General features: G+C 34.8%; 1 protein-coding gene across 10 annotated transcripts in view; it reads right to left on the bottom strand.

Moving 5' to 3' along the window:
- Positions 1 to 3,523: 3,523 nt before the first annotated feature.
- The window catches only part of REPTOR (repressed by TOR), a 172,013-nt gene continuing 161,398 nt past the window's right edge, over positions 3,524 to 14,138 (bottom strand). For all 10 annotated transcript variants that reach the window (XM_073980466.1, XM_073980474.1, XM_073980451.1 and 7 more), the window contains exons 3-7: positions 11,062 to 12,789; positions 10,156 to 10,998; positions 9,825 to 10,080; positions 9,636 to 9,761; positions 3,524 to 4,038 (exon numbers count right to left, since the gene is read on the bottom strand). In XM_073980466.1, coding sequence (XP_073836567.1) covers positions 3,932 to 4,038; positions 9,636 to 9,761; positions 9,825 to 10,080; positions 10,156 to 10,998; positions 11,062 to 12,657 — 2,928 coding nt within the window. In that variant the 5' untranslated portion in view covers positions 12,658 to 12,789 and the 3' untranslated portion in view covers positions 3,524 to 3,931. The remainder of the gene's footprint in view (positions 4,039 to 9,635; positions 9,762 to 9,824; positions 10,081 to 10,155; positions 10,999 to 11,061; positions 12,790 to 14,138) is intronic.

Here is a 14,138-nt window from a genome sequence, read left to right on the forward strand (position 1 = left end):
CCTTATTATAATGCATTTCAATTTCTATCACACACATTTTGGTTCACCCTGTATACAGTATTATGTGTTTATATACATAAATATTTATGTTTATGAATTCGTTAATTTGAAATTCTAGCATATCTTTCATTCTTTTTATATTATAAATATATGTATATCTTTGTTAAGTTTTATATATGTATAGATGTGTATATATAACATTTAGTGCGTGTTTTTTCTTTCTTAGGAAAAGAATATATGTCACATTTTGTTTCTTTTTTTAAGCTTAAATATAAATATCTTCTTCTCTGTTTCTTCGTTTCATGCTTACTTAGATTAGGGGTAGGAGGATAATGTGGCTTTGTAAAAAATAGAGGGAGGAAGAGATGTGCTTAATTTTTGTTTTGTTTTGTAAGTTTTTAGTTTTACTTTTTCACATATTTGTTTTGTTTGTTTTTCAACTTTTACAAGTAGTTTTTTGTTTTGTTTTTTAAATTGCTATACAAAAGAAAACGAAAAACAAAAACAGCAACAGCAACACAAGAAAAAACTTTAACAAAACAGAATCTCTAATTGTTTTTTTATTATTCTCTTTCTACATGGTGCTACGGAAATTGAAAGGCAACTTTCAATTAGTTTAATGAATATAGGTTTTGCAATTTTTTTTTTAGAAATTTTCAATCGTTTGTTTAGCAAAAGTGAGGTTAAGTTGTAATAAACGTTTTCAAGTGACTTTTCTGGTACAATAAATGAAGATTTTGTATACTAATCCAACAATGTTTATGGTTCAGTGGTCATCAATTCGAATATATTGTTAAAAATTCTTAAAAAGGTCTATTTAGTATGTAGTCTGACTTTTTGAGGTTATGAAAAAAATCTTAAGTTATTCATCATAGTTTTTGTGTAATTTTGGCCAACTTCCGTATTGTCAGTTGCTTTGCATTCGTACATGAAACTAGGGGTTCTTAAATCGATTTCCCCACTACTGAAATTTCATAAAATTACTCTAGTATGGAACTCGATTTAAGAACCCCTAGTTTCATGCACGAATACAAAGCAACTGACAATACGGAAGGTAGCCTTTCTAACATAGCTTGTGGTTGGTTCAATTGTCGTTAAATCAATAATATTGTTTAAAATAGCTATTTTGTGCATAACCTCACTTTTGAGGTTATGAAAAAATTTACGTTTAACTTTTTTCTTTTAATTAAGAGATTTGTTTGAAAACACAAAATTTAGTGATTATATATTTGAGAAATTTATTTAAAAAATATTTTTCTAACAGTTTTAAATATGATACTACAAAATTTGAGGTTATGTTTGTAATTTACATTTCCAGTGAACCTTTCTGGTATTTTCGAATGGACCTTTCTGGTATTACAGAAGAACAAGAGTTTTTATACTTTTCCAACAATGCTTATTGTTCAGAGGTCACCAAATTGATAATAGTATTGTTATAAATGGATATTTCGTCTATAACCCAATTTTTGAGGTTATGGCAAAACAATTTTATTTTTTAGTTTGTAAAGTTATCCATGAAGAATTTGCACAATTTCTCAACAGAGCTTATTGTTCATTAGTCTTTAAACCGATAATGTTGTCAAAAATAGCCATTTCGTCTATAACCTCACTTTTGGGGTTATGAATTTTTGGGAATATAATTACAAAATTTATTAGAACACAACATTTTGTGATTTTTATGCCTAAAACAAACCGTAAAAATTATATTTTTCATAATTTCTTTTAAATATAAAATCACAAAATTTGAGGTTATGTTGTAGATAATATTTTCAAGGGACTTTATGATATAGCAGATGAAGAATTTGTATACCTTTTGTAAAGTAATTCATGAAGAATTTGCATAATTTCCCAACAGAGTTTATTGTTCAAACCGATAATGTTGCCAAAAAAACCATTTCGTCTATAACCTCACTTTTGAGGTTATGAATTTTTGGGAATATAATTATAAAATTTATTTAGAACACAACATTTTGTGATTTTTATATCTAAAACAAACTGTAAAATTTATGATATTTTTCATAAATTTTTCCAAAAATTTTTAAATATAAAATCACAAAATTTGAGGTTATGTTAATTATGTAATTATTATGTTAACGTAATTTATATATATTTTCTTTATAATTTCCTAACAATGCTTATGCTTTATTAGACATGCTTATGCTTTATCAATCACCAAATATTGTTAAAAAAAAGGTATTTTTTTATAAACTCACTTTTGAGGTTATGAAAAAATATATTTTTGGGAATATTGTTGATTTCAATTTAATAAAAACGATTTTTTATTTTATAAAATCTGAAAAATTTATAAAATAAATTATATTTTGGCCATAACCTCACTGTTGAGTTAGTAATTAAAAAAATCTCTTACAGGGTCTTGACGAAAATTTAGAAAATTTTATTACAAAATTTACAAAATATTTATTTGAAACACATAAATTTACATATATTTTATTTAAAAAAATTGAAAATATGAGTTTAGGAGATCCCAAAATAAACTATAACCTTGGGATTTTTGAGGATTCTTAGGAGATCCCATACTTAGCATATGGTTTATTTAGGAGGATCCATAGGGCAGGCTCTTTCGGGATTCTTGGGAGGCCCCAAAATATACTATATGCGGAGGTTCTTTAAGGATTCGCAAAAGGTACCATGATAGACAATAAACGTGGTATTTTTATGAATTCTTAGGAGGTCGCAAAATATACTATAATCGGCGGATTTTTGAAGTGCTTTGAAGGTCCTAAAATAAACAATAAAAGGAAGTCCCATAATAGACAAGAAACGTAGGATTTGTGCAGGTTATTAGGGGGTCCCATGATTGACAATAAGCATGGCATTTTTATGAATTTTTAGGAGGTCCCTAAATGGACTAAGAATTTTTAAGGATTATTATAAGGTTTATTATAGATAATAATCGTTGGATCTGTACGGATTCTTAGTAGGTCCTATTATTGACAATAAGCGCGGGATTTGTACAGATTCTCAGAAGTTCACGTAACAGAAGGGGATTTTTAATGATTCATAACCTCACTTTTGATGTTATAACTGAAACTATCGTTCATATGAGCATTTTAAATCGTTTAGTTGAAAATTTTATCACACATTGCAACAATGTTTAACAGTTTTTCATTACAATACCAATAAACAAAAACTTCATACCATAACCTCACTTTTTAAAAATTAAAAATTTCTCTTTAAATCTATGCCAATTTTCTTTATATCCACCACTTCTAAACTTCGTAGCACTCATGTAAACACAACATTTCCATAGAAATTTCTATATAAAAATTAAAAAAAAAAAATAATTTTGTTTGAGGTTTGGATTTAAAACTAATTGTTTTTTATAAACATTTATTATAATAATAAAAAAAATCAAATAAAGTATAATATATTACATTTTGTTTTTTTCTTTCTTTAAACTTAACCAAATAGAAGCAAACTTAAGCGAACAAAAATTATATAATATTGTGTGTAGAATATATACGCTAAAACAAATGCTTAAACTTAACGAAAAATATGTGTATTTTGTTTTAAAGAGCAAAAATAAACTGAATAATTGTTATAAAATAAAAACGACGACAGGTAAAACTGGTAGCATTTACAATATAAAAATTTTGGATTGTTTCTTTCTTACTTGTAGAGTAACCAATTTTCTTCATTCACACTTTGTTGTTTTGTTTTTGTTTCGTTTTGGGTTATATGCCTCTTTTATTATTTGTTGCAAAATGTAGTTCCATTCTTGTTTGGGGGGGAGTAGGGGGCCTATTGGTTTTCGTTTGGGTAATTTCAGAAATTAGCTTCATTTTCTTTCCATAGTGGAGTGGCGTGCCATTGACTTTTATAGAATTTTAGTGGGCTGACATTTACTGCCTCCCTCATAGCTCGTCGTTGCATTCATTGGTGTTGATGTTTGTTAATTAATATCATTGTCTTAGGTATTTCTAAGCTCTTCCAAACCACCATTGGGTTGACCATTTTTAACATTTACCAAAACTTTATTCACAAAGTCTGTGGTACCGCCAGCAATTGCTAAGCCACCTGGAAAATAGAAAACAGAGACGTTAAAAAAGTTTAGTAAAATGACATCACAAATTATAGAAACAGAGGAATTTTTAATGATTCTTAGTAGGTCCATGGGATTTGAAAGTATTCATAGGAGGTCCCATAATGTACAATAAGTGTAGGATTTTTAAGGATTTTTAGCAGATTATTTGTAAAGATTCATAAGAGGTCCTATAAAAGTTAATATGCTTAGAATTTTTTTAGGATTTTAGTAGGTCTTATATTAGAGAATAAAGGTGGGATTATTAAGGATTCTGAAAAGATCCCATATAGACAATAAGGATCGGTTTCTAAAAAAAATTTCGTAAGGTCTCATAATAGACAATAAGCCTGGAGGTTTGGAAAGATTCTTAGGGAATAAATAATAGGCAATAAGCGTGGGAATTTGTAAGATTCCTAGGAGGTCCGATAATATTTATTATGAACAGCCCCTTCTATACATGCTGAAATCCCTTTGAGGACCTTCTATATAGACTGAAATCTCTCTGTGGACCTTATATACGGATATAAAACTTACTGTACAATCGGACGCTTCTCGGAAGGCCATCAAAACAGATATGAGGGATTCTGTGCTCGTCTAATTCATTTTAAAGCCCATGTGAAGGCTTTCTGTACAAATTGAAGCCCTATGAAGGGCATATTTACAGAAAGCAGCTTTTCTAATAACACCCTACATAAATAGAAGGTCCTCTTTTCATACAGAATCCGTTCTGACGACGTTTTGTAGAGATAGAAATTTTTCTTTACATTCAGATGCCCACCTGAAAGTCTTCAATGCAGGCTTTCTATACACATAAAGCTAATCCGGAGGACCCGTTTGAAATCCATATTTACAAGACAGAAATTTTTTTTCTGAAAGTATATCCAAATAGAAGGAAATCTTTACAACTATTTAAGATTCTAATGAGATCCTCCTATACGGACAGAGGCTCTTCTGAGAACTTTCATACGAGAGAAGACCTTCTATGCAGTCCGAAGACTTTCTGTAGGTTTTCCGTACAGATAGGAGGAATTCTCTGTAAATAAGTAGAATCATTTTTCTTTCAAAATTTTTTTATCATAGTAATTGAGGCTATGAAGATGATAGCCAGCACGTTAAGAATCATTCATAAGGTATTCTTTACAAATAAATTGTTTACTATGAAAGCTGTCTGTACAAATTTAGACTCTTCTCAAAATATCCTCTTCAGAGAAATACGCCTTTCCAATGGTCTATTAAACAAACAGAACGAATTCAATACAAACTCCCTCTCTCTCTCTGTGGCCATCAATGCGGATAGAAACTCTCAAAGCATTCTGTACAATCAAATATAATCGTTTTAATTAGGTCTTCTATACAAATTGAAGTCCTTCCGTAGGTTATGCTTATAGAAAGAAATATTTCTATGGCCTTCTATAAGGATGAAAGCCCTTTTGAAGCAAAGCCTTCAGCTGCCTTTCTGAAGAAGCACCCTTCCTTTCAGAAAGGGTCTATAGAAGCACCCTTTCCTTCAGAAACGGTCTATAGAAGCAACCTTTCCTTTCAGAAACGGTCTATAGAAGCACCCTTTCCTTCAGAAAGAGTCTATAGAAGCACCCTTCCTTTCAGAAAGGGTCTATAGAAGCACCCTTCCTTTCAGAAACGGTCTATAGAAGCACCCTTTCCTTCAGAAAGGGTCTATAGAAGAACCCTTTCCTTCAGAATAGGTCTATAGAAACACCCTTTTCTTCAGAAAGGGTCTATAGAAGCTCCCTTTTCTCCAGAAAGTAACTGTAGAAGCACCCTTTCCTTCAGAAAGGGTCTACAGAAGCACCTTTTCCTTCAGAAAGGGTCTATAGAAGCACCCTTTCCTTCAGAAAGGTTCTATAGAAGTTCTCTTTCCTTCAGAAAGGATCTATTAAAGCACCCTTTCCTTCAGGAAGGGTGTACAGAAGCACCTTTTCCTTCATAAAGGGTATATAGAAGCACCCTTTCCTTCATAAAGGGTCTATAGAAGCACCCTTTTCTTCAGAAAGGGTCTATAGAAACATCATTTCCTTCAGAAAGGGTTATAGAATCACCCTTTTCTTCAGAAAGGCTCTATAGAAGCACCCTTTCCTTCAGAAAGGCTCTATAGAAGCACCCCTTCCTTCAGAAAGGGTCTATAGAAACATTATTTCCTTCAGAAAGGTTCTATAGAAGTTCTCTTTCCTTCAGAAAGGTTCTATAGAAGTTCTCTTTCCTTCAGAAAGGATCTATTAAAGCACCCTTTCCTTCAGAAAGGGTCTACATAAGCACCTTTTCCTTCATAAAGGGTATATAGAAGCACCCTTTCCTTCATAAAGGATCTATAGAAGCACCCTTTTCTTCAGAATGGATCTATAGAAAACCCTTTCCCTTAGAAAGCGTCTAAAGAAGTACCCTTTCCTTAAGAAAGGGTCTATAGAAGAACCCTTTCCTTCAGAATAGGTCTATAGAAACATCCCCTTCTTCAGAAAGGGTCTATAGAAGCTCCCTTTTCTCCAGAAAGGATCTATAGAAGCACCCTTTTCTTCAGAAAGGGTCTACAGAAGCACCTTTTTCTTCAGAAAGGGTCTATAGAAGCACCCTTTCCTTCAGAAATGGTCTATAGAAGTTCTCTTTCCTTCAGAAAGGATCTATTAAAGCACCCTTTCCTTCTAAAGAAGCACCTTTTCCTTCAGAAAGAGTTTATAGAAGCACCCTTTCCTTCAGAAATGGTCTATAGAAGCAGCCTATCCTTCAGAAAGGGTCTATAGGAGCACCCTTTCTTCATAGAAGACAAAAAGGTATTTTCATAGAAGACAAAAAGTATTCCATATAAGCCTTTCTGTCTTCCCATAGAAGTCAAAAACGTCTTCTCATAGAAGACAAAATAGTTCTCTCAGAAAATACAAAAAGGTGTTTTCATAGAAGACAAAAAGGTCTCATAGAAGACACGAAGGTCATCTCATTAAACAAAAAGGTAGTCTTAAGCAGGGCCAAAGAGTCTTCTCATAGAAGACAAAAATGTATTTTCCTAGAAGACAAAAATGTATTCCCATAGAAGCCATTTTGTCTTCTCATAGAAGACAAAAATGTCTTCTCATAAAAGACAAAACGGTCTCATCATATAAGACAAAAATGTCTTCTCATAGAAGACAAAAAAGTCTTCTCACAGAAGACAAAAATGGTGTTCCCATAGAAGACAAAAAGGTCTTCTCAGAACAGACAATAAGTTCTCACAGAAGATAAAAAGCACCCTTTCCTTCAGAAATGGTCTATAGAAGCAGCCTATCCTTCAGAAAGGGTCTATAGGAGCACCCTTTCTTCAGAACGGGGCTATAGAAGCACCCTTTCCTTCTACAGAAGCACCTTTTCCTTCAGAAAGGGTCTATAGAAGCACCCTTTCCTTCAGAAAGGTTCTATAGAAGTTCTCTTTCCTTCAGAAAGGATCTATTAAAGCACCCTTTCCTTCAGAAAGGGTCTACAGAATCACCTTTTCCTTCATAAAGGGTATATAGAAGCACCCTTTCCTTCAGAAAGGGTCTATAGAACAGGGACGAGCTTCTTTGCTTAGATCGTATAGTGAGGGCGCCCACTGAGTTGCTTTTGCATTTGCTTCTCTCTCTCACGTACAGTGCAAATGAATGAAAACAAACAAAAACATAATGTGGTTGTTGCTTTTTTCACTCATACGTTCATACATGTCTTCGCTTTGGTTGTATTTCTGTGGTCGTCGCTGCTATAGAAGCACCCTTTTCTTCAGAAAGGATCTATAGAAAACCCTTTCCCTTAGAAAGCGTCTAAAGAAGTACCCTTTCCTTAAGAAAGGGTCTATAGAAGCACCCTTTCCTTCAGAAACGGTCTATAGAAGTACCCTTTCCTTCAGAAGGGGTCTATAGAAGAACCCTTTCTTCAGAAAGGGTCTATAGAAACACCCCTTTCTTCAGAAAGGGTCTATGGAAGCTCCCTTTCCTTCAGAAACGGTCTATAGAAGTACCCTTTCCTTCAGAAAGGGTCTATAGAAGAACCCTTTCTTCAGAAAAGGTCTATAGAAACACCCCTTTCTTCAGAAAGGGTCTATAGAAGCTCCCTTTTCTCCAGTAAGAGTTTATAGAAGTACCCTATCCTTCAGAAATGGTCTATAGAAGCAGCCTATCCTTCAGAAAGGGTCTATAGGAGCACCCTTTCTATTTATGCGGTGCCAAAAGGCCAAAAAGTCGTCTCATAGAAGGCAATAGGTCTGGCCAGAGAATACCAAAAGATCTTCTCAATGAAGACAAAAAGGTTTTCTCGTACAAGACACAAAGGTTTTCTCATAGAAATACAGAAAGTCTTCTCATAGAAGACATAAAGGCTTTCTTATAGAAGACACAAACGGCTTATCATAGAATACAAAAATGTCTTCTTATTTAACAAAAAGGTAGTCTTAAGCAAAACCAAAGAGTCTTTTCATAGAAGACAAAAAGGTATTTTCATAGAAGACAAAAAGTATTCCATATAAGCCTTTCTGTCTTCCTATAGAAGTCAAAAACGTCTTCTCATAGAAGACAAAATAGTTCTCTCAGAAAATACAAAAAGGTGTTTTCATAGAAGACAAAAAGGTCTCATAGAAGACACGAAGGTCATCTCATTAAACAAAAAGGTAGTCTTAAGCAGGGCCAAAGAGTCTTCTCATAGAAGACAAAAACGTATTTTCCTAGAAGACAAAAATGTATTCCCATAGAAGCCATTTTGTCTTCTCATAGAAGACAAAAATGTCTTCTCATAAAAGACAAAACGGTCTCATCATATAAGACAAAAATGTCTTCTCATAGAAGACAAAAAAGTCTTCTCACAGAAGACAAAAATGGTGTTCCCATAGAAGACAAAAAGGTCTTCTCAGAACAGACAATAAGTTCTCACAGAAGATAAAAATTTCTTCTCATAGAAGACAAAAAAGGAGTTCTCATAGAAGACAAAAAGAGCTTCTCATAGAAGACAAAAATGTCTTCTCATAGAAGACAAAAAAGGTATTCTCATAGAAGACACAAAGGTCTTTTCATAGAAGACAAACATGTATTTCATAGAAGATAAAAATGTATTCCCATAGAAGCCATTTTATCTTCTCATAGAAGAACAGAAGTTCTTCTCATAGAAGACAAAAATGTCTTCTCATAAAAGACAAAACGTCTTTAAGACAAAAATGTCTTCTCATAGAAGACAAAAAAAGTCTGCTCACAGAAGATAAAAAGGTCTTCTCATAGAAGACAATAAGGTCTCATCATATAAAACAAAAACTCTTCTCATAGAAGACAAATATGTCTTCCCACAGAAATCAAAGAGGTCTTTGCATAGAAGAGACAGCGGCATTCTCATAGAAGACAAAAAGGTATTCCCATAGAAAAGTTCATCTCATGAAAGACCAACTGGCAGGTCTTGTCATGAAAGACAAAATGTCGCCTCACATCTTTTGGTCTCTAAAAAAAGGTGTTCTCATAGAAGATAAAATTTCTTCTCATATTTTCGTAGAAAACCGGCATTGAAAACTAAAGACTCTCCTTATAGAAAACTACCCGTGGATCAAATGAATATCCATCTGTGTGAGAAAAATGAAAAAAATCCTTGAACTTACCTATGGCATGTTTATAAATTCTTTCGATTTGTTTATCGGTCTCTTCACAGCTTTCACCCACATTTCGTTGACGATATTTCAGGGCTAGATTTTGTTTGATATCGCTAATGGCATTCAATAGACGTTCTAGATGAAGAAAGAAAAAAGTTACAAAATGGGAAATTCCAGAATATCATTACCCATACTCACTGTGTTCAATTTCCAAACCGTATAGCTTGATTTTATTAGCCTCGTGTTGGGCCTTCTTCTTAAGGCGACAGGCACGTGAAGCCAATTTATTTTTCTCCTTACGCGATTTGGGTCTTACATTAAATGGCAGTTCAGAGACAGGGGTCATGTCATTGATGGTGCGACTTAAACGATCCAATTCTTTGCCAATATTATTCAGCTTACGGGGATTTGGGGTCAAGTCATTGCCATCACCTTTGCGGGCCTTGCCACTGTGCTAAAGGGGGGAAGGAAAAGAATGGAATTATTAAAAAAATTTACCGGTCCCCTTAAATGTTGCTACGATAATCACCTTATATACCTTTATACCACGCACAGAACAATTGGGACTAAACACCGGATCGGTGACTTCATTCAAAACATGGGGATCTTCCAGTTTTGATTGAAATACCAAACGTTTACCTTTTGGCCCCTTAGCCTGGACATTGTATTGCCAAAAGTAACGTTCCTTGCCCTTTGAGGTAGACAATTGTTGGCTGCTATTCGAATTGGAACGGGCCCTTATTGTGGTGTTATCATCTTCATTGTCCGAACCATTATCACTTGATAGATCATCATAGTTGTCACTGTTGAATTCTGAGGAGTTATCATCATCATCATCTTCCTGGGAATAGTCATGACCATCTGGGGAAAGAACACTGGCGGTGCTTAGCGATGAAAATGATTCAGCCTCAGCCAAGGAACCGGTTGAAAGTAAATGCTGTCTAGGTTCACGACGTGTCCATATGTGTTCGAGACCCAAATGGGTGGGGGCCGATGATGAGAGCCGTGATATCGTATTGCCACTGATGTCATTGGCAGCCACCGATTGATAGAATTGTTTGCGAGCACTGTTCATACTTATCACAGCAGCACCACCGGAGCTGGAACCACCACTGCTGCCATTTGCACTGCCATAACCACTGCTGCCGGCAGGACTTACAGCTGTGTGGGACATTAGCAAGCCTTGGCCATTGGCTGGCACCGAATGACCCAGCATTGCTATTGAGGAGCTGTTAATGCGATCCGGCGATAGGGAGTAATCTTTTTTCATAATTTCATGGATTTTCCGAGACTTAACCTGTTGATACTGTGAACGATTGGCATGTGGTGGTGGTGGAGTTATGGAATTCATTTGTAGGGGTGAGTGAGAAGACTGTAAAGAGAGAGTTTTTCATTAATTAGTATGCCAAAGTATTACTGAAAGGTTTGCCCTTACCTGACTTCCCGGTGAAAAGGTATTCGCATTGTGTAGCTGATGTTTATTTGGTGTACTGTGATAAATTTCATATGGACTAGAGGAGGAACTTTGATGATTTTGTTGCTGCTGCTGTTGTTGAGATGTCTGATGTTGTTGTTGTGGCTGTTGCAGCATCGAATTGGAACTAGTAGAGCTACCATTGCCACTATCCAGTGATGACGATGCCTGCATCGTGTGTAATTGGGTAAATTGTTGTAAATGTTGTTGTTGCTGTTGTTGCTGCTGTTGATTGGCCTGTTGTTGTTGATGCTGACTTTGCTGCATTAATTCCATTGGTGGTCCCATACCCGGCGAAGGAGTTGTGGCATTTGTTTGCGAATGCAGTGGTGGTGAAAGCAAAAAACCATTGACATGACCTGCCCCAGGCAGAAACTCTTCCAAATTGGATATATCCTCCAGAAAATGATCATCTTCCAAATCTCCGAAACCAGCAGAGTTGATATCATTTTTATCAATTGGAAAGATGTAATCATCTTCTAGGGAAAAGGGTTCATTTTTGGTCGTTACAATGGCATTACCAATATCACTCCACATGGTGTTTCCAGAGGTGGCAACATTTACATCGTACATCAGAGAAGAGCTGAGGTCATCTGTGGTGCCCGGGCCACCCAAGAATGTAACAACTCCTGTTATATCCGTACTGGGTGGAGATGAAATATTTACACCAACGGCACCAGCACCGCCGCCGCCACCTGCTGCACCATTACCTCCACCAACACTACTACTTAAAATTCCCGAACCATTACCGAGACTACCACTATGACTTAAGGGTGAGGAGGCATCATGGTTGTAGAAGGGTGATATCACGTTTATTGATGTGGAATTTTGTCCCGGTGTTAGACTCTGAGTTGCGGCACTTAAATTAACATCTTGTAGAAGGGTTGGTGACAGAGAGGCAGCTTCTAAGGCATCCAAACCATAATCTGAATAGTCAGCCATTGAGACACTTAAAAGACCTGCAGCAGACTGTTGCTGATTTTGGCCGTTTTGTTGCTGCTGCTGTTGTTGTTGCTGCTGCTGCTGGTTTTGTGAGGACATCATGTTGCCGCTGTTTTGATTAAGATTATGTTGTTGCTGTTGTTGTTGCGGTGAATGGCTTTGCGTTGGCTGATGTTGCAATAAATGACTCAAGAAAGGACTTGAAGATGGATGATGTAACAGTAAATCCTCCTGATAGGGATTATGTAATTGATTAGGATTATTACTTCGAGGTATTGTTATAACATTACTACTGCCACTGTTGGAAAAACCGCCACTGCCTCCTCCACCGTTGTTACCTACAAGTGTTGAGAAAAATGGTAATGAACCACCAGACGTCGTCGTCGCCGTTGTAGGTGTTCCAAAACCTGAACTATTCAGATTTGTATTGGAATTGTTGGTGTTGGTGTTGCTGTTATTGTGGTTACTGTTGTTGTTATTGTTGCTATTATTCGCAAAGCTGGCAAATAACGCCGTTGTACCCAATGAATACAGATCGTATTTCAATGGATTGCTGCTGTTAGAAGACGAGTCGAATAATTCTGTCGACATGGAAAATAATTGATTTTCTGTCATTGTATGGAGAGAATTATAATTGATGTTGTTGTTGTAATTATTTTGAATTTTGTCTTAGCCCCTTGGGCTGGACCTCAAAGGAGGTCTACTCAATTGAGGAGAATCTTATTGTGTTGGTGGCCTTAAAGAAACCTGCAAAAAGAGAGATAGATAAAAAAACAACAATTAGTGAGAATTTAAGTTGAGTAATAAATATAGAAAATTTTGTTGATATGTGAAATTAAGGTATGTGGATAACATTTCTGAGTTAACTGTATGATTTGGATAAAATTAGATAAGTTATGTAGGCGATTAGGAGGGCATGTTTTGTTATCCAGTCGAATCGGCAAGTCTTAGGATATGTTATCCGAGATAATTGGATAACTTAGATAAGTTATATAGGTGATTTGGATACCACAGATAAATTATCTAGATAATTTGTTTAACTTAGATAAGTAATCCGGGCGATTAGGATAAATCAGATTTGTTGATATGTGACATTTATGGGATGTGGATAACGTTTCTGAGCTAACTGTATGATTTGGATAAAATTAGATAAGTTATCTAGTTGATTTGGATAACTTGTTTTGTTATCCAGTCGACTAGGATAGTTTTAGACATGTTATCTGAGATAATTGGATAACTTATATATGTTATATGGGTGATTTGGATAACAGAGATAATTTATCTATATGTTTTGTTTAACTTAGATAAGTTTCCAGAGCGATTCGGATAAGTCAGATTAGTTATCCGGGTGTTTTGGATAAATTAGATAAGTCACCCGAGTGATCTAAGCGATTTGTAAAAGTTATATTAGTTATCCGGGTGTTTTGGACAACTTAGATAATTTATCCGAACGATTTGGATAACTTAAATAGGTTATCTATGTGTTTTGGATAAATTAGATACGTTATCTGAGCGATTTTTATAACTTAGGAGAGGTATCTATTATTTGGATAACTTACATAAGTTATCCGATCGATTTGGATAAGTTATATTTGTTATCCAATTGTATTGGATAACTAAGATAATTTATACGAACGATTTGGATAACTTAAACAAGTTATCCAGGTGTTTTGGATAACTTATCATTTTTGGATAACATGGAAAAATTGTCCAAGCGTTTTGGATAAGTTAGATTTGTTATCCAGGTGTATTGTATAACATACATAATTTATCCGAACGATTTGAATAACTTAAATAAGTTATCCAAGTGTTTTGGATAACTTAGACACGTTATCCGAGCGATTTGTAAAAGTTAGATTAGTCTTCCGGGTGCTTTGCAGAACTTAGATAACTAATGCGAACGATTTGGATAAATTAAATAGGTTATCCAGGTGTTTTGGATAACTTAGATACGTTATCTGAGCGATTTTTATAACATAGGCGAGGTATCTATTATTTGGATAAATTACATAAGTTATCCAGTTGTCTTGGATAACTAAGATAATGTATCCGAACAATTTCGATAATTTAAATATGTTAGCTAGGAGTTTTGGATA

The sequence above is a fragment of the Musca autumnalis genome, unplaced genomic scaffold (genome assembly GCF_047663935.1).
Source record: "Musca autumnalis isolate F117 unplaced genomic scaffold, ASM4766393v1 scaffold_1, whole genome shotgun sequence".
Classification (NCBI taxonomy): Eukaryota; Metazoa; Arthropoda; class Insecta; order Diptera; family Muscidae; genus Musca; species Musca autumnalis.